At 39.9% G+C, this 26,612-nt stretch overlaps 4 protein-coding genes across 4 annotated transcripts in view; 1 reads left to right on the top strand and 3 right to left on the bottom strand.

The window, feature by feature from the left end:
• ANTXR1 (ANTXR cell adhesion molecule 1) overlaps positions 1–1,365 on the bottom strand; it is a 90,451-nt gene extending 89,086 nt beyond the window's left edge. The window contains exon 1 of the mRNA XM_085242818.1: positions 813–1,365. Coding sequence (XP_085098944.1) covers positions 813–964 — 152 coding nt within the window. The 5' untranslated portion in view covers positions 965–1,365. The remainder of the gene's footprint in view (positions 1–812) is intronic.
• Positions 1,366–5,645: 4,280 nt separating this feature from the next.
• Positions 5,646–9,763, bottom strand: LOC104914220 (gastrokine-1). Its single transcript, XM_010723075.3, has 6 exons — positions 9,752–9,763; positions 9,060–9,116; positions 8,538–8,699; positions 7,992–8,102; positions 6,449–6,602; positions 5,646–5,737 (listed from the first exon to the last, which is right to left on the bottom strand). The coding sequence occupies exons 1-6, from the start codon at positions 9,761–9,763 to the stop codon at positions 5,646–5,648; spliced, it is 588 nt and encodes a 195-aa protein (XP_010721377.2).
• A 2,601-nt stretch (positions 9,764–12,364) lies between these two features.
• Positions 12,365–15,963, bottom strand: LOC104914221 (uncharacterized). Its single transcript, XM_085242685.1, has 6 exons — positions 15,946–15,963; positions 15,290–15,340; positions 14,204–14,533; positions 13,462–13,539; positions 12,878–13,022; positions 12,365–12,648 (listed from the first exon to the last, which is right to left on the bottom strand). The coding sequence occupies exons 1-6, from the start codon at positions 15,961–15,963 to the stop codon at positions 12,569–12,571; spliced, it is 702 nt and encodes a 233-aa protein (XP_085098811.1). The 3' UTR covers positions 12,365–12,568.
• Positions 15,964–22,522: 6,559 nt separating this feature from the next.
• GKN2 (gastrokine 2) lies at positions 22,523–25,868 on the top strand. Its single transcript, XM_010723078.4, has 6 exons — positions 22,523–22,534; positions 23,076–23,129; positions 23,646–23,777; positions 24,294–24,404; positions 25,016–25,169; positions 25,688–25,868. Exons 1-6 carry the CDS (start codon positions 22,523–22,525, stop codon positions 25,774–25,776), a joined length of 552 nt encoding a protein of 183 aa, XP_010721380.1. The 3' UTR covers positions 25,777–25,868.
• The last annotated feature ends 744 nt before the right edge of the window (positions 25,869–26,612 follow it).

Raw genomic sequence — 26,612 nt, forward strand, 5'->3', positions numbered from 1 at the left:
ACTATTCTTAATTAAGGAATTTACCACAATCGTTTTAACCAGCACTTTTAACACATTTAGTTTGTTGCATTGCTTCAACAGGATGCTTTCCAAAGCTCAGCTCATATCTATTTCACATTGCCCCTGAATAGGCACGGTTACCACATCCAGATCAGAATTAGTAATGAAGAAGTGAGTGGGCAGTTATCTCCAGCACAAACAATTAGGCAGTCAAAATATGCGTTTGATTAACAGGAACAAAGGATATGTGACTGAGCCTGGAGAAAAATAAAGTTTGCTTTTAAATAAAGCAATCTCACTTTTTTTTTTTTTCCAACAGAATGGCCAAAATCAGACCCTTTTAAAGCAGGCTGCCACATTTCAGAGCCTCGTCTTTACCTGCTTGGATAAGGACACATGGGCAGCAGCAGATCTGCAGGCAGGAGACATTTTTTGCACATTTTCAGCTGCAGAATTAATTCTGCAGTACCGTCTCCCCACAGTGCCTCAGATATCACTGTTGGGGAAACCAGTGTTGAATGGGGTCCTGCTCTTCATCCCAAGCATGGTGCCAAGTACAGAGGAAAGGTTTGATATCAAGCAAAGCAAAATTTATATACCCATTTGATTTTCAAAGCATGCTAGCATTATATGCTACACCCACCAAAGTTATCACCACCACAATAGAGTTTCTCAGTCCCCTGGGGACAAAATGAATTCTCCAAAACAAAAAAACGAAACAAAACAAAACAAAACAAAAATCCTAGCATATGGTCCTCCAGTTCACACGAAGAGAAAGACTGCTTTGAAATAGAAGGATAGAAGTGACTTACTTGTCCAGAATGAAGTACAAATCAAACCCTCCGTAGCAAGCAGGACCCCCGTTCTCTCTCTTCCCACTGTGTCCATCACACACCAGCAGAAAAGTTGCAAAGAAGAAACACTTGAAGCCAAATCTGGAGATGCTTTGCTTTGCAATGGCCATTATATCCAGAGAAGATGAGAGAAAAAAAAAAAGAAAAAGTCTTCTTCCTTTAATCTCCTTTATTTCACAGCCTTCTCCCCAAAAGCCATTCAACACCCTTTAAATGCATAGACAGGTATTTTACTTCTTAAAACTCCACTTGCAAGAGTTGTCCTCAGGAATTGCAAGGCTTCCCCCCTTGTTTCCCTTGCAATTCTGTTTCTTGGTTTCAGATTTCAAGATGCACAATACTGTATTTCACTTTTTTTTTTTTTTAAAGGGACTTTGACCCTCACTCTCCCTTAGTTTGAGAATACTACCGTTGCTTCCCAACAGGAGCAGAGAGATTTTGCTTTACTGCAGACTTCAGCAAGGACGGGGAGGGTTTGACACACACACACACACCCCCTCCCCCCGGTCCACCTTTAATTATTATCATTATTATTAAAAGAAAAGAAGATAAAAAGAAGGAAAAAAAAGCAGCTCAGAGAATGCCACCTACTGGTGAAAACTCAATGTAACTGGAGTCTCTGGATGGAAAAGACATCATCTGTGCATTGAGCACACATAGTGCAGGCTGCAAGGCATGGGGTGAGCAGATTGCTGACAGCACTCATGCAGCGTCGTGCAGAGTCTTTTCACCCAATGTCAATATCCAAGTTAGAGGCATAAAGAATTAAAACCCGGAGCAATGTAGCAAAAGTCAGAGAGAAACTACAACTGCATTCATTCTTTGTGTTTTCTCAGTCTTAAGAAATCCCATGCCTATGACCATGCTTCCCTCTGCTATCCTTAGCTCGCTCCAGGGGCCAGACACCAGGGGCTGAACCCTCCCTCTTCCTGCAGACCTTGCCAGGAAACTCATCTTCTCAGACTTCTTCCAAAAACAGCACCAAAACGCTGCAAGACAACTCAAAAATAACACTATTCCCAATTCAGAGCAACCCTCAGTGCAGACAAGAGCTACAGTAGAGGTCCCAAGAGTGGGAGCATCCATCCTTCCATTTCAAATGCTCTCAGGAGAAGAAGGAATTTTATTTCTTTTTATTCCTTTTTATTGGGGATTGGAACCAGCTCATCTTTGTGGTCCCTTCCAACCCAAGCCATTGTATGGTTCCCTCTTATTTGTTTCTGACTGACTCTGAAATGAACAAATAAGTAACAATTCAGAATAGAATAAAAATGCTATGCTCAAGAAAATAATTCCAGCCTGAACCTAGCAGGAGGAAAGAAAGGTGCAGGGTTCCCTGTGTGGCTGTGCATTCAGGCTAACAGAAGGCCCCGTAAATCTTGGAAATAAACCAAGAAATGAGGCATCAGATGGAGAGCAGAGCATTGAGATGGAGAAGTGAAAACGTGAGGTGAAATGCTGTGATTTGTGCTATGGCATCAATGTGGTTCAGGGCAAATTCTCCTCATGCAGCCAAGGTGCTTCAGTTGCACTCAGCAGCTCAATGGTTAATTAAGCTCTGACTGATGCTCTTAGTGTGTGATTAGCATTTGGGCATCTAAGTGATGGAGGAAATGACATCAGCTGGTTTTCTTGTTTTATTATCTATTCTGAAGCAGCTTGGAAGCTGGTTCCTCCAGTGGTAATAGGGGTGCTGCTGAGGTGTCACCCACCTGTATCAGCACTGGGTGGGTTTTCTGAGCACTCATTCATTGCGGTTTTAGGGAAGGTGGGCTGGGTTCAGTTCCCTTTGGCTTACAAATGTCCAGCTTCTACAGTGGGTAATGATTTCTGTCAAGATCTCAAAGCATTCCTCTACTTTCCTGACAGTTTAGGAAGGTGTTAGAGCAATATGCATGGATAAGTGAGACAATGAATTGCTGACATTGGTATTATAATCACAAATACATCATCGCTGAACAGGAATTAGACACTTGTCTTAACACAACTACTAACAAAACTGAGCTGAACAGTCTGATGTGATACTGATGTCATTTACCTGGACTTGAGCAAGGCCTTTGACACTGTCCCCCACCACATCCATATCTCCAAATTGGAGGGATGTAGATTTGATGGGTGGTCCATCCAGTGGATAAGAAACTGGTTGAAAGGCCGCAGACAGAGGGTGGAGGTCAATGGCTCTGTGTCCAGGTGGAGGCCGGTAACGAGCGGCTCCCCCAGGGCTCTGTGTTGGGACCGGTGCTCTGTAACATCTTTATCAATGACAGCGATGACAGAATCGAGTGCGCCCTCAGAAAGTTTGCTAACAACACCCAGCTGAGTGGTGTGGTCGATAGGGTGGGAGGAAGGGATGCCATTCAGAGGGAATTCGAGAGGCTGGAAAGGTGGGCCTGAGTGAACCTGATGAGGTTCAACACGGCAAAGTGCAGTTTTGCACTTGGGCCAGAGGAATCCCAGGCATCCATACAGACTGGAAGGAGCAGTCCTTGAGAGCAGCCCTGTGGAGAAGGACCTGGGGGTCTTGATAGATGAAAAACTTAACAAGAGCCAGCAGTGTGCTCTTGCGACTCAGAAGGCAAATAGGATCCTGGGCTCCATCAGAAGAGGGGTGGCCAGCAGGGATGGGGAGGTGATTGTCCCCCTCTACTCTGCTCCAGTGAGGCCCCATCTGGAATACTGCATCCAGGTCTGGAACCTCCAGTACAAGAAAGACAGAGAGCTGTTGGAGAGGGTCCAGAGGAGCCACAAAGATGATCAGGGGACTGGAGCATCTCCCCTGCAAAGACAGGCTGAGGGAGCTGGGCTCGTTCAGCCTGGAGAAAAGAAGGCTGTGGGGTGACCTCATTGCAGCCTTTCAGTACCTAAAGGGAGCCTATAGAGGGGAGGGGAATCAACTCTTTATAAGGGTAGATAATGACAGGATGAGGGGAAATGGTTTTAAGTTGAGAGAAGGGAGACTGAAGTTGGACATCAGGGGAAGTTCTTTATAGAGAGAGTGGTGAGGTGCTGGAACAGCTGCCCAGAGAGGCTGTGGATGCCCCGTCCATCCCTGGAGGTGTTCAAGGCCAGGTTGGATGGGGCCCTGGGCAGCCTGGGCTGGTATTGAATGTGGAGGTTGGTGGCCCTGCATGTTGGGGGGGGTTGGAGATTCATGATCCTTGAGGTCCCTTCCAACCCTGGCCATTCTGTGACTCTGTGATTCTGTATAGGACAAGAGACTCCTCTGGGTAATGAGGAGTGTGCTTTTTCTTACCCTGTACATCTTCTTAGGGACATGGTTTAGTGGGCAATATCAATGGTGGGTGGATAGTTGGACTAGAATCTTACTGACTCAGTCGCTCTATAACATATAATTCAAGGCTGACACCCAGTGGCCAAGAGCTTTTTTCTTCCTTGGATTGCTCTAACTTTTCAAATAAATCAAAAGCAAGAGAGTAGGGTGATCTTACTTGACTTTATTCTGCTTTAAACTTATTTGTCTCTGCTGCAACATGTAGTCCTGGATTGTGTTTTTCTTCTGGTGGTTAGAGTTTTTTCCACTGCTTTTGTATCAGGAACCACTAACTATTTGCATGTAGATGTAACCTCTCACTGAAGGGGAATATTAACCTCAGTGGATAAATATTTTGCTTGTGAAGTTTTAGTAATCAGCCCAGGTCTCAGCAATGCTGGGATTGCACCAAATGTCGAGGAAACCATTTCAGCCTTTTGGATACCAGCATTTCTGAAGATCAGGTGGCTGAACACGATCTCCATGGTTTCTTCAAGGCTGAGTTAGAGCCTTTGGGAGAAAACATCCAGTAATCTTGCAATGTCTTATGTGGATCAATATTCTGTTATATTATAGGGACTATAAATAAATAAATTTATCAATACATAAACAGTGGGTGCGGGGATGTAAATCCTGGGAAAGTTAACATGGTTGTGGTCTGGTAGTTGGGATGAGATCAGAAAAGAGAAGGCACAGCTGGAGCTGAGCTTGGTTAGAGATGTAGGGAATAGTAAGCAGGGTTTCTACGGGTACACAAAACAGAAAAGAAGGATAAAAGAAGTGGCATCTCTTTGATGAGACAGATAGGAGGATCTGGTTCAACTGACACAGAGAAGGATGAAGTACTCAACATTTTTGCTTCAGACTTCACTGACTGTTGTACTTTCCGTACCTCCAAAGTCACAGAATCTCAAGAAAGGAGCTCGGGGAGTGAAGTCCCACCCACTATAGGAGATTAGATTTGAGAGTCTGAGGAACATGCAAGTGAACGGTCCATGGGACCTGATGAGATGAATTCAGGGCCCTGAAGGAACAAGCAGATGGAGCAGCTAAGCTGCTATCCATCATATTTGAAAAGAGATTGCACTGAGGTGATGTCACCAGTGTCTGGAAAAGGGGAAATGTAACATCTTTTTTTCAAAGAGAAAAAAGGAGGTCACGGGGAGCTACAGATTGGTGGTGTTGAGTTACCCACCAGTGCAAATCCACCATTTGGCTCCTGCCTGTGGCAAAGGTTTTGGAAATAGAGGCCCTTCCGATCCAAACCGTTCTATAATTTGGAGTTCTTTATTTTTTGAAGCTTTCATTGATCATAAAGAGTGTAGCAATGAGAAAACAGACACAGTTTATTCATGCTAAAAGTGTTTATTTGGAAGATACTATCACCAACTGATCTCTTACAACATCTGAATCATGAAGAACAAAACTCTCAAAAGACATGATGTCAGGGAAGAATAGCATCAGGGATGGCTTTGTTCAGCTATTGGCCGTTGATACTAGGTTCAAGAAAGGCATGGTGCTCAAACTTTGCCAGCACGGCAGTAGTTAATGCCCAAGAGATTCAGGACATCAAGTCTGTAGCATGCATTTTGGTTGTAGAAAATCTGGTTTCCTAAAAGAAAGAAAAAAAATACCATGAGTTAATTCCCAAGATGTTACTGCAAGTCATCAAACCTGATTATGGCACCAACAGCAGGACAGCTAATGATTTATACTTGTCTGCATAGCAATGGCTTGCACTTTACCTCTGACTAAGGAATGTTTTCTTATAATCATTGCTATAGAAATAATTTAAGTCTATGATTGAAACATTCTTTTGTAGTCAGCTGTATATTTAATTCAAACAAAGGAATGTAAACTGATGCTACTTAATAATCTTTACATTTTCTAGTACTAAGGGACACTATTATACCCTATGTTGTTAGTATATATTATTGTGTATTATACAGATATGTATGTATATTTAATAGGCCCTATCAGGTTTTGTCGTTATCAAACAGTCCCATAAAGTTTAGGCCACAAACTCCCATGTCATGTAATCATTCTACCACTGAAAAAAAGGGTACAAAGCAGCTTGGCTTAATATTGGGAAAAAGAATGTTCTTTGCTTCCATGGGAGCCATTTAATGGTGGGATTCCTCAATAAACTGTCAGCAGTCTCTGAACTGGAGAATAGTAACAACATTCTTCCAATCCTGAGCCCTCCATTCAAGGCCTGAAGTTTTAGACTTATGTCTACCTTCAGTGGTAACAACAGGAATAGTGTATTGCCAAAGGAAACAAAATCACCTCTTTAGCTTATAATTCGTATGATCACACTTACCACCCTCCTGTTGTGTCTCTTCGAAAGCCATGTAGGTTGGGAGTCCACTGCAGAGAGCGAAGATATCGTTTCCATAAGTCATGAGGTCACGAACTTGTCTTCTGGAGACGACGTACCTGATGGACCTCGAGAGCACACTTTCGCCTTTCACATTCTAAAATCAAATAACATAATTTGGTGCCTTGATCCATTTAATTTTATGCACATTCCTATTTCTGAAGCAATGAGACTGTACTTGCTGTTCTACTAAAACTGTACAAAAGAATTTCCTCAGTCACTTATAAATCTCTCACTATAGAGGCACCTGGGACGTAACTGGAAGAGTGGAAGAAGAAATCAATTCCATTTTCTAAAACTGGAACCAAGGGGAACAATAGGAACAGTTGGCAAATGATTTGAAAGCAGTTCTTATGATCTTAAGAATTATGTTGTAATGGGATAAATTCTCTTAACTGTTCCAGAGTGCTTTGTTTTCACTGAATTTCAAGTCTATTTTCCTAGTTAAGTGATTTGTCTGTTAGACAACATTTCTGGATGCCTGTATTTTCTCTCACAACCTGGGCTTCGTGCTTGTTTGTATTCATTATTCAGCTACAGCCACAGGACTCCTAAATCATACCAGAAATGTGGAGGCTGAGATGAATATGTGATGTTCAAAGAATTAAAGAGTTGTAGAATCTTTAAGGTTGGAAAAGATCACTAAGATAATCTAGCCCAACCATCAACCCATCACCACCATGCCCATAGAATTACAGAATCATTGAGGTTGGAAAAGACAATTAAGATCATGTAGTCCAACCATCCACCAATCCATGTTCTCTCATGCCCTAAAAAAGAATGAAATTCCAACCAATTGCACCCAAAAAGCAGTGTTCCGTAATGAAAAAGCAATTCTGTTTTAAAATGACTCAGAGTTAACTATTTCTGGACCGAACTATCCAAAAACAATGCCTGAAAACTGAAAGTTTCCTGAAACATATTGCTTCTTAGCAACCTCTGCATTTTTTCAGAGAACAGATAGATGAGGGGAGGGGTGGAAAATGCATCTACTCTTTTTCCTTTGAAAAACCACCATACCACTTCCAAAAACCTCTCAAGAAGGAGAAAACATTCTGTTAAGAAACAGCTTGATGAACTCCAGAGTATAGACACACTTAGCTGGGATGACTGAGACTGATATATACTTTCAAAATTATGGTGGAACTTTATCAAAGGGTTCCTGGATGTCCACTCAAATAAATTTCCTTCTTGCTGTTAAGCAAGTTGGGTTAAGCTTCAGAGGGCACAAAGATGCACCTTACCGAAAGCAAGACTGGAATTGTAGATAGAGGTGAATGGTTTTGCTCAAGTCTAGAATATAACTACCCATTTCCCCTCCCATTCTTGCTTTTCAAAAGCTGATTTTTTTTTTTTAAACAACCCAGTTCTCAGACTTTAAATGGAGTCTGTGTCTATAAAAGGCTAATAAGCTGAACACTCATGCTATTATAGTCATTAGTTGTTTTGGGAAAGTCTGAAAAGTAACTGCCCCTTTTTATCTTACGCTAGTCTCTTCAGCAAGGAGAGCAATTGAGTTAAGAGCAGGTGTCAGGACTCTGTTCATTGTGGAAACATAGCAGACTCCCTCTTGTCCAAGTTTGGTTGCAACGTAGCCCTGTAAAAAAACGTTAGAACGCAATAATTCAGCTTTTAAATCATAGAGATCTGTATTAAAAATCAAAGTAATGAACATAGCGTATTTCTACCCCCAAAATTAGACTTAATAATTCTCTATTTTGGTCAGCTTTCACAGAATCTTAGAGTCATTAAAATAGGAAGAGATCTCTAAGACATCTAATCCAACCATCAACCCATCATCACCATGCCCACTCATAGATTCATCAAGGTTGGAAAAAACCTCTAAGATCACCATATCCCACCATTGCTTCACCCCCACCATGAACACTAAGCCATGTCCCCAAGTGCCACCTCTCCACGGTTCTTGAATACCTCCAGGGATGATGACTCCACCACCTATCTGGGCATTATAGGAGCTAGGCTCTTTGTATTCTGAAAAATATTCTGAAAAAGCATGCTCATTGCCACTCACAGTTCCGTAGTTCCAAACAGTTGTCCATGAATTCTCAGCTGAATCTGACTGAATAATTGCCACAAGGGAGTTCCTATTGATGGTCAGTGTTTGGATGCCAAGGCCAACATTGATGGTGACTGTCTTAGGGTATTGTCCTCTATTTATTTTCACATCCTGAAACTAGCAAACAAAATTAACATTTTTAGACTTCCAAGTGATAGCCGGTTATCTCCCCAGAGACTTAGAAAATCAGCGCTATAATATAACAAATGCTGGCTCATAAGGAGCGCCTTCAGTGACCACTGTATTGTCAAAATGATGAAAGAGTAAGGCCATAGCATTCTGTAGTTGCTCTAAGAATAATTTTAATATATTAATGAATAATTTACAATAGATAATTTTACAGTGGTTGTCTCGTGGTTTCAGGGTTTTGTTCATGAAAAACATTTAGATTTTTTTCCTCTAAGGAGAGGAGGAAAGTTCAGAAAGTAGGGAATGTAGAAGAAGAGCAGCAGTGTATAACTTGGTCACTGTACTCACTTGGAATTGTGAAAGAGCTGGAGTCAGCACAAGTCCAAGAAGGACGGTAGCAACAATCTGAAAGGAACATTGAAAGCATAAAAATGTAACTGCAAGTCTGGCTGACAGATCTTGTCATGAGAATCCTTTTTCCTAATCTGATGTTGAGATGAACTCCTTGGATACCCATTGCTTCCATACTGGTTTTACAATGGTCACCTGAAGTGACTCATCCTTGCTTTATTCTAGAATAACCCATACTGGCAATCTGCATTTCTAAGAGCAGGATCTGAAGTTGCTACAGAGATCAGTACAGCATTGATACAAATATACATAGAAATTTTACAAGAGTGAGGAGAGAGAATTTAAATTTCCTCTGCACACGCATCACAAGAAAGCGGTTTGATCCATAGCATGGTGCTCCAGATCGCAAAAAGCCCATTGGCAAAAATGGGCGTTGATCTAGGAGATCTCTTGTGAGACTGAATAGTGCATAAATCAGCTTTTACAAAGATCCTTACCTCTTCATCTATCTAGGCTAATACAGTCTAAAATGGAGGAGCAAAACCTCCTCGGAGAGTAACTTTTCACTGTAAATGAGCAAAAGCATTTCCAAGGTATAAAGGCAATAGCTTTGAGTTATAATGTATAAGAAGTAAAAGGCAATAGCTTTGAGTTTTGGTATAGAATAAGAAAGTAGCTTGCATACTCACAGTGAATTTCATCTTGACTGCAGAGCGGATGCAAGTGCAGATGGAACGAATGGGGCAAACCATCCACCTTATATACGCTAGTCTCAGGATCAGGCACAGAATGATTAAGTATGGAAAGAAAATTATCTAGTAATTTGTATCCAAGTCTTTGTGTCATTGGACATTATTTCCTGCCATAACTGTTTCATAAATGGAGGGGTTATACTTATGCAAATTCTGACCTGTCAGTCTGACAAAATTATCAGATAAGAATCCATTTGCAGTGAAAAAGGAAATGGGTTTTGCGATAACTTTCTGACATATTTGCTGTCTAATTTTGAAAATTTACGTCAAAATGGAGACCAGAGATAATCTAAGGTCATAATAAAATATCCTTACATTAGGGAAAATACACATAGATTAGGGCCTTTGCACCCTCCAAAACATACTGGACTTTACCATAGAACCACAGCTCCACCAGAATGTACAACCTAAATGCAACATTGCCACCAAAAATTGCTTTTCAGTAAAATTTCAGCTGAATTACAACATATGGGAATGTCTATGGGTGTCTCTATTATTGTAGGTAGCAACAACAGCTTTTTTCGCCTTGCCATGGCTTATCTTCCACAGTGAAGTAAAAGTTGATTGTGAAGAGGCGAAGATTCTCTCAGGGACTTTTTTTAATAATTGGTTTTACCCTCAAGTTGCTCAGTTCGATTTTGTGTGCAATTAGTACTATCAGTGCAAACCAGAAGAGTCTGAAATTGTCCAACTGCAATTCAGCACATTTTTCAAAAAATGAGGGAATTTCTTTTCTTTTCATTCTCAGTCACCTTTAACCTGTGCTGCAAGAGCAATATTAGATCAAATTCTTGCAAAACTGAGGCAGTCTGCACATCCTAAGGGGCTTTTTTTACACGTTCTCACAAATTAGGTTCTCCCAGAGTCCTGGATTCTGTTATGTTTAATAGATTACTTGATGGCTTTTAAAATTTTTATTTTATTTATTTATTTTTTTTTATTTTACTTTTCCCCATTTGAAAAAAGACATAAGTTCAACTGAATCTCCATATTATGCCTGCTGTGTGATGGGAGAAAAACAGAGCTACAGAGATGGGATCAGGAAAACCAAGGCACAGATGGAGTTGAACTTGTGAAGGGATGTGAAAAATAAAAAATGGAGTTCGTTAGATACATTGGTCAGAAGAGACAGGCAAGGGATAGTGTAGTCCCTCCAGTAAATGAGGAGGGAGAACTGACATTGCCTGACCCACGTGATGGCCTTCTATGAGGGAGCAATGGTGTTGATGGACAAAGGGAAGGCAACTGTCTCATCGGCCCGGATTTGTACAAGGCCTTTGACACAGTCCACACCACATTCTTATCTCTAAATTGCAGAAATATGGATTTGAAGGGTAGACTGCTAGGTGGATAAAGATTTGGTTGGATGATCACAGCCAGAGGGCTGTGGTCAATGGACCTATGTCCAAGTGGAGGTGGTGACAAGTGATGTCCCCTCAGGGGCTCTTGCAGTCTCACGTTGCAGCGTGTGATAATACACTAATTGGAACCTATGTGCATGTAGTTTAAGTGGCTTAGGCAGAAGCTGGATCTTGCTGCTCATGTTTTGTGCCCTCTGTTTGAAATTTTGACCTTAACTGGAGGCAGTATTGCAGCAGCACTGCCCTTGTTGGGTGCATCATCTGTCTCAGGGACAAGAAGGCCCCTCAAAAGACATTTCCCAGTGACAAGCAATTGGATAAGTAGAGTGTCTGTTTTATCTCAGGGAAAATGAAGGGTTAAGCTGGAAAAGGAGAAGAAACCCCCGGCAAGTCGGTGAGGAGCTTTGTTTAAATACTGCAGCCATATGGTTACTTTTGTTTGGAGGTTCTAAAAACTTGGGATAAAAGCAGACGAGCTTTGGTTTTGATTTCATTCTACATTTTGCTGAGCAAAAAGGCTGCTGTATCTTTGACTTAGAGTAATCATCGACTTCTATGAAAAATAAAGCATCTCGTAGGTTAAATCCTTCCAAAACTCCAGGAAAATAGCATCTGAGAAAGGAGTCCTCCAGCCAGCCCCCCAATCACTGGATTAATCCTTTCAGATCCATGGCAGAAATGAGTTCCAGCCATTTTGCCTTAGTTTTGGCCTAACTACAACTCAACTCTAAAATGTCCATCTGCACTTTTGTTTGATTAGGGTGTGTGTTTTTTTTTTAATTTCCTGTGTTAAATATTGGTGAAAGAGTGGGAAATAATAGCTATATTCAATTACAAACTGCATTTCACTTAATGATTCTGTTACTGAACGCTTGATTTCTGCATTTGTATTTGGCTATAATGCACTGCAGCGCTTTTTTTTTTTTTTTTTTGGTATAAAACATGGTATAACAGTATTTTAGCAATAAGTTGAAATTGAAATAATCCACAAATATGCTTGTTTTTATACATATGGACTTAATTCTTTCTGATATGGTTATGCAGTGTGTAACACCACTTTATTTTAGCAGTGATGGAAACTTTCTTAATGTCAAATTTCTTTGGGAAGTACTACAAGATCAGATTTAAATGCAAAATTTGGAATTTTTAGGAATTACAGTTTAGCAACTTAGCTTTCGTGCTGCTTCTGCTTTTTAAAAAGGTCATTAAAAACACAGACTAGTGGAGGCTGATGATGCATTTTACTGAAAGAAAATATGCTCCACAAAGAGCAGAAGAGAAGACAGATACATGATTGACACTGTGATCAAGATCAGATCATCAAGGAAAAAAGGCTTCTTCATGGGTACGCAGATCTGTGTATTTTCTTCGTCAAAATTTCATCAGGAGAAATTTATGAATTGCAGTAAATGAGACTCATATTTCTGAACACATTGCTGAAGCACGAGGCATCATCTTCTGAGAAGTTTGACCCTATAAGAAAAGAAAAAAGCTTATTGAATTGAGGAAACAGAAGAACAGTGTAGGTGACATTTTTCTATCATTATGTTCTACCACCAGAAATGTTGAACTCAGCAAAATCCCAATTTAAAAATTGAGTTGTAGATGTATGCTACAAGCCACTGCTAGTGCAATCGTCTTAGACAAAAGTCTTATTAGTGCTTATTTTGGTATGCAAAATGCTATTTACCAGTATACTCACCAGGAGATGGGAAAGCAAAGTAAGTGGGAACTCCTCTGCACAGTCTTTGAATGCGTGCTCCGTATGGGTACAGGTTCAGGAGTCTGTTGTTTGAGATCACGTAACGATGCTCTATGGGTGGAAGGAACCCAGGGGAGCTAGCTCCCTAGTGTCAAAGACATAAAGCCAGAATAAAGCATTTAGGAAAATAAAATAAAATAAAATAAAATAAGAGTTTTCATAATGCAGAGGAGTTTATTCATCTTCTATTTATTTAACTTGATGCAGCTTTTGAGGTATTTAGAGCAACTCAACCCTGCTGAAAAACTTCACTTTAGGAAACTTTTCCCATTTACAGTGATAGAATAATCACAGAGCCATTAAGGCTAGAGAAGTCCTCAAAGATCATCTAGTCCAACAACCCACCCATCCCCACCATGCTCATAGAATCACAGAATCAGTAAGGCTGGATAAGACCTCTAAGATCATCCAATTCATGTCCACCCTCCCCACAATGCCAACTAAACCATTCCCCAAGACTGATATCCCAAGACTGATAATTCCCAGCTGGTTAACTTCCTCAGCACTTTCATTCACCAGCATACCTCAAATCCATTAAATCCTGTGTTAGCTTTGCTAATGATGCAGGTGTTTTTTCCCAGTACCTTGGTTGCGATGAAACCCTATTAAAAAATACATTTAAAAGACAGACTATTGAAAAACAACAAAGACAAAAACAAAAACAAAAACAAACAAACAAAAAAAAACCCTGCACATTCAAATGCTTTATATAGTACAATTAATCATAGGGAAGGAAAATGTCTGTCACTTATACTGCCTAGATAAATGATGGTGGCTAATGATGGACTTTGACACAAGTAAAATAAACTGCCTTGACTGGTAATGCCACATGTATATGGTGTTATATTATCTAGGCCATATGAAATTCAGAGCATCAGAAATTACAGAATGGTTAAATGAAAACATTTTTAAAGCATCACCTCTACAACCTCACGATCTTGCTGAAGCTTAGGTGCTTCTGAAAGACATTTTGTTCTTTTCCAGTGCTAACCTAAGTGTCAATTTGGATTTTTCAGCAGTGTGAGAAGCAGGTTTGCAGCTTTACATGGCCTCTATTGAACTCATTGAACAGTTGTGCAACTTGGTTACTTGGTTGGTTGTCCCCACAGATTGTCTTGGACTGCTTGTTCTTACATCAACCATCTTACACCTTAATCAAGAAGAGACAAACCAAGTAACACCAGCGTCTACCCATTATCAGCTTGCACTGTGACCCTTTGTGGTAGAAGCCCAAACGTTGCTTGAGCCATGGGGGCACCCACTTACAGTCTTGGCATCCCAGACGGTTTTCCAGTTATTAGGGTACACAGGTGGCCTGATGGCAAACCCACGGTTGCCAAAATAAGGGCGTGGATGACGTGGAATTCCAATACGATGTGGATGGCGTGGATTTACACCGTGGATTAGATAGTGTGGATTTTCGCCAAGGGGAGGATGGCGTGGACCTTCATTACGAGCTGGCTCGTGTGGACCTTCAGCATGGGGTGGACCTTCGCCACGGAGTGGAAGGTGTGGATTTTCGCCAAGGGGCGGGTGACGTGGACCTTCATCATGGGGTGGAAGGTGTGGACCTTCACCCTCAGCCCTCCTGTGGTTCTGGTTTTGGAAACAAATTAAAGATAGTGAGGATTTAGGTTTGGAGATTCCCAGAGGTGTTTCACGTTCTTGTTCTGGTAACCATACTTTGGAAAATAATTACTCTCAAAGGCCAGAATAAAAAGGAGATAAATTCCAGCCTCAGCACTGCAAAGGCCATAGTACTTCTGCATCAAACTTTACATTCAGACTTCAGTAAGACCTGTTTTCCATGTATATCTAATGGAATCCTCTCTGTGAAGGCAGGCAGGCTTTAACATAACTGCTCTAACCCTTCCTCCCTTCCCCCTTTATAGAGTATCAGACCAGGTGGAAAAGTTGGGTATAAAATGTTTAAACACTGGGTGATCTCCTTTAAAGTTAAAAGCTAGACTTGATATTCAGAGTGCAACTTGGAAGAAAAAAAATGTAGGAAAAATAAAATAGTTCCTTATTGCCCTTCCTTTTCACCAGAGGAATTTGCAATAATTTACCATATTTCACTGTATTCACTGCTACCATACTATGTTCATAAATACTTAACAGTATTTATGCTAATCTGAAAGTCAGAATTTGTTGCTGATTTCATATCTAGCAGTGACATTTTCTCCTGATGCATCTACCACTTACATATTTTCTCTAGTGTAAAAAAAGGTAGTTTCATGCTAAATGTCAGATTTCAGAACACAGCTGCATTTTCAGAAATATATTTTTCAGTTGTCACAACTAAAACCCATCAGTTCTTATGGCAGTGGTGCATCTTTGCACTGTACTTACCTCCTCAGCAAGGGTTGGAGCCAGGAGAACTCCAAAGAGAGCAAGCAGAATCTGAAATGAACAATAACATATGCTCATCTTGCATCAAATTATTTTCTGTCTTAAAATAAGCTTTACTTCTTGCTTAGCTTCACACTCAGCATTTTTCTGGAGTTTATCTGATGAGTACACAAATATGCAGATAAATCAGATATTCAATTCATATAAGTTGCTCCTAACCTTAGAATTATATTTTGTGCAGGTAAAAAAGCTCATTTAAACACTGTTTTTTTTTTTTTAATATTTCTAGCCCCGATTCTGTGTACTCTTGGAAAAAGCTGGACTGAAGTATTTCTTTTTAAGAGTGAACTTTTCACTGGACTTCTTGATTTTCAGAGCAAGCATCCATTTGTACCCATTGCAAAGGGATGGAATATGAGTGTGCAGCACAGCTGTGTCCTTGGAACACAGCAGAAATGGGATTCAAAAGTCCTCATAACAGTTCTCATGCATCCAAAGCTGAAGAGAGTAGGCAGTGTATTTCTGTACAAAAGCACATTGCTACTCCTCTCTAAAATTATGTTGTTTCGATGATCCCACGCTTCATGTTGTTCAGATTTCCTTATGGTTCAAAAGTCCTGCTGGTATATTTTTATGTAAGATTCAATACTAAATACCTCTGTAACGATAACCATTGTGGACAATTGTTCTCTTGGAGACAAATCCTCAAATACTGAACCCATCACAAATTTCACTGACTTCAAAGGAGAGTTTTTAATAGTAAGATCCAAGTGTGCTCAGAGTATTTAACATTTTGGAAATTATCCTGCAGCAGTTTCAGACCGCTGCCCTTCTCTCATACATGCACTTGAGTCTCCCACAGCTCACAGTTCTTCTCTTATGCTCTTGACAGACAGCTGTAAATTAACTTCATAGAGCTCAGGAAGACCATTGGATTGTGATGAGACAGTATTGCCCTTCCTAGATTTTACGTGTGCATCTCACCCTTGAAACAGAGCACTTGTTTGGATAAGCTTATGGAATGAGGTCACTGCCAAAAACGAAATTTCACCCATGAAGTTGCAACCCATTTGGCCTTTTTGCTCTGTAAACCCTACATAATTCAGTGATAGTCCTATAGGTGCCAAGAAAGACTCAAAATAATTTAAAAACTCTCCAACATTAGCAGTTTTATGAGAAAGTGATATATGTACTTACAGCGAACTTCATTTTGATGGTAGATGAGGCAGGTTCTGCTGGTAATTGATGTGTACTCTTACTTCTTATAGAGTAATATCCCAAAGTAAAATGGGTTTACCTTCTTGGCAGGTGTCCTCTGTTCACAGAATCATGACGAGTTTCCTGTGGAAGCAGTTTGATAAGAGTAGGCTTTGATACAAACCTAATCGAACTCATTACATATTGCAAGATTAAAGAAATCTTGTAATGGTAAGATGAAAGAATTCAACAGTAACTTCTAAAAGAGAAAAAAAAATCAGAACCAGAAATGGATGCCTAATAAAATTTGTAGTTGTACTTTGTGTGATGAAGAACTCAGCCTAATTTTTTTATTCATAGCTCATTACATTCTAAAAATAGCAATATTACCATCTCTGTTGGTGTAAAAGGTTTTAATTCATGTCCCCAGGAATAAAGGAGTTGAATCTGTATAATAGAAGTTATTGAGTCCTTTTGCTTGCCTTCTGTCCTGAATCCTTTAGCGCTGCTTTGTCCTTGAGGATCTGCTTTCTATCCTTGAGACCTGGCCTCTGCATCTTCAGATCTGCACAAAAGTACTAATTACTACTTACAAAAATACTGATTACAGAATAAAAGTTTATTCAAGAAAAGGACCACATAATTGAAATTATAAAAGATTAGTAGGCAGGAGGAATAACAACAGGCATTTATGTCAATTGTTATGTAGAAAGTTGATTTCTCATGTTCATCTGAATTTGGTAAATACATATGGAGCCATAGGAAAAATGTATTAGCCTTGTTTGCTGCAAAAGCTTTCAAAATGTTTGCATAGTATTTTCATTGGCCCATGAAGAAGTCCGATTCTTGTTGCCCTAGAACAATCTTCATTACTGCGTAATTTACAGAGATACTTAGAATAGAATAATTTGAGTTGGAATGGACGTTTTAAAGTCATCTACAAGGTCATCATCCCTACATACCCCTGGATAATTTGGATTTGTTACTTAGCTCTGCTCATTAAAGAAGAAGCAGTTTAAGAGGTACTCATTTATATCTTGAAAAGCATTTCTTCTTTAACAGCAGCTCTATCAGTACATCAGTCCTGCACCTTGCAGTAGTTAGTATGGGTTGGCATACTCTGTTACCTTTGCATTTCTGGAATGGCATGATGGGAATTCTGATATGAGCTAATGTCTCTGAACCAAATTATCCAGTGCTGTCAGTTGCTGAATAATAGTAATTGAAAAGGTCAGGGAATCTGACTTTAATTAAGAAGATGAGGCCTAATTCTCATTTGTAACAGTGACGGATCCATTTTATTAGTAATGGATGCCTTGTTGGACTGCAGCACTGTGGGTGAAAGAACTGCTTTTCCCTCAAATTTGCACCCACTTTGCAATTTGCATGAGGTGTACAGTACATTGAATGAAAGTAATACATTACCAAGCACAAGGATTTCCTTCTTCCAGCTGATCTGATTTGCGGATGCTGAATGCAGACCTGCATGTTCTTAGTTTCAGAGATCCAAACTACACAGGAGTTTGTTTTGAATGTTGCAAAATTCTCTCATAGTCTCTGGAAATTTAATTTTTGACTTGTTCCCAAGAAACGCATTGAGAAGCTGAGCTCTGTAATGCTTGTCCCCATGGTGTCATTACTAATGAGCTGGAACAAATGGTTTGGTCCATTTGCTCTAACAACCATCGCCAATTTGGCCATTATCATGATGCATCACACTTGGAAGCCCGAATCTCCAAATCTTCCATCAACTTTTGATTACTGAAGTACTTTGCATGGCAAACACACAATTAGAGCATTTGACATTAAGAATCGCTGATGGAACTAATTACAGTATTAGAATCCAGGAATAAGGGCAGGGAGGGGATGCATTTACAGTATGAGATCCTGTTCTTTTTCCAACACAAGCTTTCTGTATCTCTCTGCCTGATTTTAAAGCTCTGATCAAACCATTCTCTGCTTCTGTACTAAGTTCTTGTACCACTGTGCAGCAAATTCCCAAGGCTGAGGAATGTTTAACCCTAGACTTACACTTCCATGTGTAGGGTTTTTTTCATACCTTATAATATAGAAAATTCTACAGAAATTATTGGTGGATTAATCCTAGGAGCTTGTTTTTTTTTAACTACTGAGTTTGACAAATTCTGCTTGCCCCATCCATGGACAACATGGATTTTTTTAGACTATGTCACCCCATTTTGATCCCATGTCTGGCGTGCCCAGCTGAATGCAAACATAAGCATAGAGAATTTTGTTGCTCTTTGAGGCGTTGCTTCATTCTTTACTTTCCTCCCACTACCTACTCACTCCCTGATAAAGCAAATATTTATCAAAGAACATGAAAAAAAGCACTAGTCACCAAGAAAGTTTGTTTTGATAGCATTATTCCCGCATTAACATGATTAAATCTCTCTCCCTTGTATGTTGAAATTCCTGTTTGGTTATCAGACATGAACTGAAGTTATACAAGTATTCTTTTCATACGATAGTCAAGGTTTGCTTGTTTAAACGATTTTTACTGGATGGTGGTGTCAAATAATGTATCAAATTCTTCTTGTAATTTTCATCACATAGACTAAGAGTAACTTAATAATATCTTACTGAGGCAAATTAGAATGTATTTTAAAATACTTGGCCTTATGAAATGAGCTGAGAAATAAGTTTTTTGCAACAATATACATTTCTGTGCTGTAAGAATACATTCCTTTTTCTGAATAAGCTTCTCTGTGCTAATAGGACCAATCTGACTGCAAGCGTAACATCTGACTGCATAGAATCATTAAGAATCATAGAATCATTAAGGTCAGAAAAGACTTCTAAGATCATCTAGTGATCACTACCATTCATGTGGGGAAAAGTTTGAAAGTCTTCATTTAGATCAAAATGATCTGAAACAGACTGCTTTGCGAGTGTGGATACCATTGTAAAATTTTGGGGTCATGGAGGAGTTCTGCAAGAGAATGGAAGATAATGGCTTCAAGTTGCTCCGGGGGAGGTTCAGGTTGGATATTAGGAAAAGCTTCTTCAAAAGAGCAGTAGGCTCTGGCACAGTCTGCCCAGGGAGATGCTGGAGTCACCATCCATGGAGGCACTGAAGAATAAGGTGGAGATGTGGCACTGAGGGACGTGGTTTAGTGGCCAGTATTGGTGGTAGGTGGATGGTTGGACTAAATGGTCTTAGAGGTCTTTTCCAACTATAACGATTCTATGATAATTTCAGATAGATTACTGGGAGATTTATGGATTTGAAGTTACAGACACGAGCCAACTAGAAGTGTGTTCTCTCTTGCAGTAAGATTAATTAGTCAAATGCTTTTTAGAAAGTAACCTTTTATTTTCGGCCTCACTTGAGAGGATCAGCGAAGTTCAATCCTTTCAACATATAGTGGAAATAATGAGAACACAGCCACTGTTGCATATCTCCTTCACTAAATACTGCTGATTAATCTACTCTCATGTGTGGCTTAGGAAAGCAGAAGCTCGTGCTTTAGTGCCATGGCAGTTTCTCGAAAGAAATTAATATATAAAGACATAATGAATACTGGAAATTTAATTTAACATTAGTTTTAAACCTATTAAAGCTTTTCATTTGGGCTTGTTCATGAATCCTGCTGTGAAAGGTTGTAATCTTGCAAACAAATAACCATTTGAAAAGAAGGGGCAGGGCCAGCTTTCAACAGGAGGGCAACAACAATCTAATCTAATTTAAACTAATCTAACTACGCTTGTCACAATTTCATGTGTGTTCGTATTTATGTTATGATATATTCCTTAGCAGCACAGCTTTGTTACACTGGAGATAACACTGTCCATGTAGAGTTGCGTGGTGTAAAGCAAATGCATGCAATTTACTTTTATATTGAGGCTTACTTGTAGACCTGGATGACCTTTTTCACCCTTTCTTCAGTTGATTAATGGCTGTTCAATACCTTCAGTAATGATCTGAATGATGGGGTAGAGTGTACCCTCAGTAAGTTTGCAGTTGATGCAGAACTGAGGAAGTGGCAGATTCACTGGAAGAGCATTCTGTTGACCAAAGGGACCTGGACAGGTTGGAGAAATGGGAACTTCAGGAAGTTCAACAAAGGGAAATACAACGTTTTATACCTGTCGTGAAGGAATTTAGCAACCTCTAGGTCCCCGAGCTGGGAAGCAGATCTGGAGAAAAGACCTTGGGAATCCTAGTGGACACCAAGTTGACCATGAGCTAGCCATGTGGCCTTGCCACTAAGAAGGCTAGCAGTATTCCTGGGTGCATTAGTCGAAGTATTGCCAACAGTTTAAAAGAGGTGGTCTTTTTCCCCTGTTCAATCCAGGTGAAGGTGTGCCTGGGATACTGGGTCCAGTTCTAGGCTTAACAGTACAGGAGAGACCTGGATGTACTGAAGGGATTCCAGTGTAGGGCCACAAAGATGCTGAAGGGCCTGGAGTACCTCTCATATGAAATAGCTGGCAGTGTTTAGCCTGGAAACTAGAAGGCTTAATAGACATTTCAACAAATTATGTAAATACTTAAATGGAGGATGCAAAGAAGACAGACTGAGGCTCCTTCCAGTGGTGCTCAGTGCCAAGACAAGAGACAAATGGCACAACCTGGAAAACAAGAGGTTCCATCTAAGCATCAGAAAGCACATCTGTGCTGTATGGATCACAGAGAGCTGGCATAGGCTGCCCAGAGACATGCTGGAGTCTCCTCATCGGAGATCGTCAGAGCCAACTGGATGTGGTCCTGGAAACCAGCTCTGGTGACCCTGCTGGAGCAAGTGCATAAGAGCAGATGGCCTGCAAAGATCCCTTCCAATCTCAACCATTCTCTGATTCTGTAACTAAGATGACAGCAATTTGTTGGCTTTTGGGCTGGATTCTCATTTTGTGAGAAGGGAATAGGACTCAGTTAAGACATTTAAGTTATGTGTGATTGGTCAAGGTATGTGCACTGAATGGTGCAGAGTTATAGGACAAGAGGCAATGACCTTTTGTTGTGCCAGGGGGAGGTTCAGGTTGCGTACTGGGAAAAGTTTCCTCTCAGAAAGAGTGGTCGGCACTGGAACAGATCGCCCAGGAAGGTGGTGGAGTCACCATCCTTGGAGGTGTTCAAGAAAAGGTTAGATGTGGTATTGAGTGACATGGTGTAGAGCAGTCGCAGGCATGGGCTGATAGTTGGACTAGATGATCTTCCAACCTTAATGATTCCATGATTCTATGAAATGAGGAGCCCAGGCAAGGTCTTTATCACAGGAGAATACTCATGGAGGTGTCCCACGGTCATTGACTTTTGATATGAGATACAGTTGTAGCTGTAAAGGAGGAATCTGCATCCTGCTTCTCTTGTGGCCACATGTGAACACACTCTCTGAAGTCTCATATCACTCTTTCTTGCATTGAGGAGAAAATCAGTAAACAGATTGTGCCTGTGCAGCAAAATTGTTACTTCTATCAATGTCACTAATTTCAGTGCATCTGATAGATATCGTGGTGTCTGGTCAAAAATTAGCAATACTTTTTGTTAGAAAAGATCATGCACATACTAGATGGAAGAAATGGCTGAAAAGTTGGTCTGTTCAGCTGACACGTAAGCATGCGTGGTGCTGGAATTTTTTTCCAGGATTTCTTTGAAGACTATCAGGCTTTTAGGAGTTGTTTTTCAGAAGACAAAATGCATATTGTATGAATGAATAGCAGAGTTGTTCCTGATGTTCTTTTGTTCTAGAAAATATCCTGTTAAATATTAAAAAAAAAATGAAATAGAAGGAGTGGAAATTCCACTAAAGTTTAAACCAGTAAACAATAGCTATTTGGGGAGTGATTAATCACACAAAAGCTGATGTATTGACTGCTTTTAACATATCGAGATCTGGTTATCTATGCCAGCCCAAAATTTCAGATATGAGATACTCTGGCATGTAGATATGGACTTGTTGTGGTCAATGAACAATTCTGTCAAGTGTTTCCCACACCTACTGGATGATATAAAAGTTGAAGGTCTCTGGAGTTTTCTTGAGTTCCTATCCTCCACAGCCTCTTGTTGAAAGAAAAATGAAGGCATTTGTAAGTATACACATTTTTATTCAATTTATATTATAAAATGTTCATTTTAAAATTAAAATATAGAAAAGATGATGTTCTGAGTAGTGGTGCAATACTGGGACTAATAGGATCTATGTATTTGGATTTTTTTTTTTTTTGGTTGTTCATTGGGAATTCTCCCTGAAGTCAGTAAGAACATTATTTCAGTGGAGGATGTAGAATCTGATCACAGTTCAAAACAGGTATTTAGTTATGATTAATTAATTCCAATTGTGGAGACAAATTAAGAATTAACTCGCCATATGACTTTGAAAGATGTAAATAATGCCGCAGTTGTTCTGCATTTTTACTACTAGAAGCAAAAAAAGCTAATATCAGTAATATTACAATGCAGAACTGTGATTGCTTTCAACTAGCACACATGTGGAGAGGGTAATACTTCAAAGTGACAGCACAGCTGCTCACCTCAGTTTATGAACCGAATTTTTTGTCTCGCCTTGTTCATTGATATGGCACTGGCCAGTGTTTCTGTTGGGTGAAATGCTCATTTCTCGTATTACAGGCTGCAATTTTCATTTTGCTGGGAGTCTTCTGGACTCAAACTTCTGCACTGGAGGTAAGTAAACTGGCAAGCCTACTGTGCATGTACTTTAAAATGCATTGGATTGATGGGAAGGGAGGAATATAATAGGAAGAACAGAAGAAACCAAAATAATGCTTACTGCCAAGCACAGACTAAGTAGCTTTAACCAAAGATGACAAGAGGCAAAAAGACAAAGAGGCAATTCTGCACAGCTGTATAGTAGCAAGAAATACAGGCAACATAGGTCCCCTTGGCTCAGCCTGAAGTTGGAAGACTCTTGCAGCCTTCTCTGCTGCCATGTACAATAATATAAATATAATAACATAATTCTCCTTGGGCTGTGGTGTGGCTCTGTCCCCTCCCCTCTCACCGTGACTCAACCACTACCACAATTAGTCCCCACCTCAACTGCCTCTTGAGATTTCTAGAGAGTTAAAGGGTTACACACTTACATGAAGCAATCACGATTATTGGCACATATTCTTGGTTTATACTGTGTCTTTAAAAGTGCAAACCAGATGAACAACGGTTTTATGCTTTTTACCAAAGAGTTATCTCCTGCCGGGACCTAACAATGAATATGTCACCGGGTCTATGACCATTGACAACAAGAAGAACTATGCTGATGTCCATGTCCGTTCTGGCATGTACTCCTCTGACACCATTTTTGACTACCAGCACGTAAGTAAATCTAAGAATCTGCCTAGAATCTAACAATCTCTATGGAGATGTTTGTAAATTCAGATAAGTTGTGTTGATGTGCTTTCATTATGAATTGCTCTGAAATACAACTTCTTCGAAGATTTCCCTCACTTCTCCTCTTCTGTAATTTCTTTTTCACACATATGATGATGCATTTTTATGAGACTTGTGATGACATGGTGGTCATTTGTGAAAGTGAGAAGACTGTCACTGACCTCAATGCAAGACAGTCAAGAAATGGCTGCCATCACTTGTGTATTGCAAATGGAGCAGGATCCATGGGAAAAGAACACTCAAGTCTTACAGACAGACATTAAATTCTCTTTTACTCCCCAAAGGTGAAAATGCAAAGAAGTCATTCTACAATAGCCATTGTAACCACCTTATGTCTCTTCTAGATGGCCCTAAAGAGGAAGGATCAACATACATTACTGGTAACCATTTTTAGTGAATTACTTTTTATTTTATTTTATTTTATTTTATTTTTTATCACAGGGATATATTGCAACAAGGCTGTTTTCACGACATGCTTGTTTCATCATGAAAATTGATAAAGCTTCCATCCCCGAGCTGCAAGAGATTGGACGCCAGGCTTTTGAAAGACAGGTAATTTTGTAGAAAAATTCATTCTGTATACAAAAAAAAGTCTACTGTGTGCAAGCTACAGGGCTCTAAGAAGACCTGCTGTTCTTAGGAATGTCTACTAGTGGTTAGCAATGAAGGAACAGATCTGACAAAATAGAACTTCAAGGAAATATCACACAGAACATGTCAATATTTTGTGTTAGACATCATTTGAAATAGTTTCATTTGCAGAACAGAATTCAGAAATCAATTTACTTTGACTGAACTGTGATTTTTCTGGCACAACTTATGACAGTCCAACAGTAGCACATTTGCTATTGCACTTCTTACGGCGCCCCTACGGACTGGAAGGGTTAACATATTTGGAAATTGCTTGACTATGCAGTCAATTAACAGTTTATTAAATATCAATACAACTCAGCTTAACTGAATTGATAGAAATAGCATCTAGTGAAATTTGTTTCTGAACAGGCTGGAAAAAAATATTTTAAAACATGTATTCCTTAGCTAGAGCTTTGTATGAGACAAAGATATTAGATTTAGGCATTTTTCTCAAAGAGGATTTAGGGATTTTTCTCAGCCACATGAAACCAAAGTTAGGTTACTAATGACATCTACTATTTTATCCTTAGACTATGAGAAAAATTTATTCTCCACGAGTTATGTGGGTACAGTTTCAATCCGGTAATGCCATGTTTGGGAGCATCAGAGAGTGGCTTCGCTATGGTAAACCCATTGAGCAACTCTGCAAGGGTCTACCTCTCTACAAGCTTTCAAAGAGTGAACGTAAGTAGGAAAAAGAAAACATTTTTTCCTTTAAAACTAAATCCATATGGCAACTTTGAGAGGCAGGGACGTATTGTCCCATTTTGGAGAGAGGGAGTAAACTACCTGGCAAAACTGAAAGAGTAAGGCTCCAGAATGCTTTGGAAAATTAATTAAAGCATGTTTTGCCATCATTTGGCATCTAAATATCTAGTACAGCTATTCCAAAGTGGTTTGTCTAGTGTCACAGAGGGCTCAGTTGTATTCAGCGGTACCTATGGGGGTCCCACAATGATACCTGCTGCATTACTGTGACTGGAAATGAGGAGCCCAAAGGTGATTTAAAGCCATATCAATGGCTTTGATTCCTTTCTTTGTGTTACACCATAAAAATTTTCTACAGTGTCCATTGAGACCAGCAGGAGACTTGAACAGGGCCATGATTGGGGATTGTGTTTGTGTATTTAACAGACTTTTCCTTGGTGGACACAAGGAATCTCGTCGCTGAAAAAATTTTCATTTTTTTGTTTTTGTTTTAGCACTGACTAATTCCAACAGCTGTGCCAGTGCAGGAATTCCATCCATTTTGGGCATTAATATCTGTGAAAGACTCAGAGAGAACTACTGATCTGGACAGCCCTTCTGCATGGAAATGGCTCATTTCTCTATGTGTTTTTCTGATGGTACACATGTTCTTAAAACGGAAGAAAACAAAATCAATTTACCTGTCCTGAGCTTTGACAGCAACAAACATATTCTCTACAAATAAAGATAATGTAGTAATTCAAATGCTTTGTCTTCTTTCTTCATTCAGAAGTGGAACAGAAATAAACTAGGACTTCCTAGAGGTTTTCCTCCAGAAAAAATGTGCTTTGCCTTTGGTGCGTTTGTACACTTAGGCCGTGAGATGACATAGGCAGTGGGTCACGCTAATGGAGAAAAATAATGGGTTTTCCACTGAAGTACTTTCCATTGACACCAGCACCCATGGTCTTCAGGGACTGACTCACATATGTTTGCTAGTGGGAAGGAGAGAGGGACTGAGGAAACAAGCAAATGAATGGATAGAAAAAGGGAGGGAGTAAATATTTGTTATCAATTGTCACGGGAATACTTCATAATATTTTTAATCAGATTTGATTTAAACATTATTGTTAGCGAAGCATCTGAAACAAAGCCCCAGGGAGGTGTTCCAGAACTGTGGAGTACAGAGGGACATGGTCAGTGGGCAAGGTGGGATGGGTTGGGGATGGACTTGGGGATTGCAGAGGCCTTTTCCAACCTTCATGATTCCATGGTTCTGTGATATCTCTGGAGCTGCTTAAAGTACAAGATGAAGCAACACTGGTGATGTCTGTGTGCTTTTCCTGTGAATCTCAGAAAATGGTTGAGATCACACATGTATGCTTGGTGTGTATTTTGGGGCGGAAGACTGAATATCTGTAGTTTATCGGAGCCTTGTTG

The sequence above is a fragment of the Meleagris gallopavo genome, chromosome 24 (genome assembly GCF_905368555.1).
Source record: "Meleagris gallopavo chromosome 24, MGAL_WU_HG_1.1, whole genome shotgun sequence".
In the NCBI taxonomy this organism is placed as follows: domain Eukaryota; kingdom Metazoa; phylum Chordata; class Aves; order Galliformes; family Phasianidae; genus Meleagris; species Meleagris gallopavo.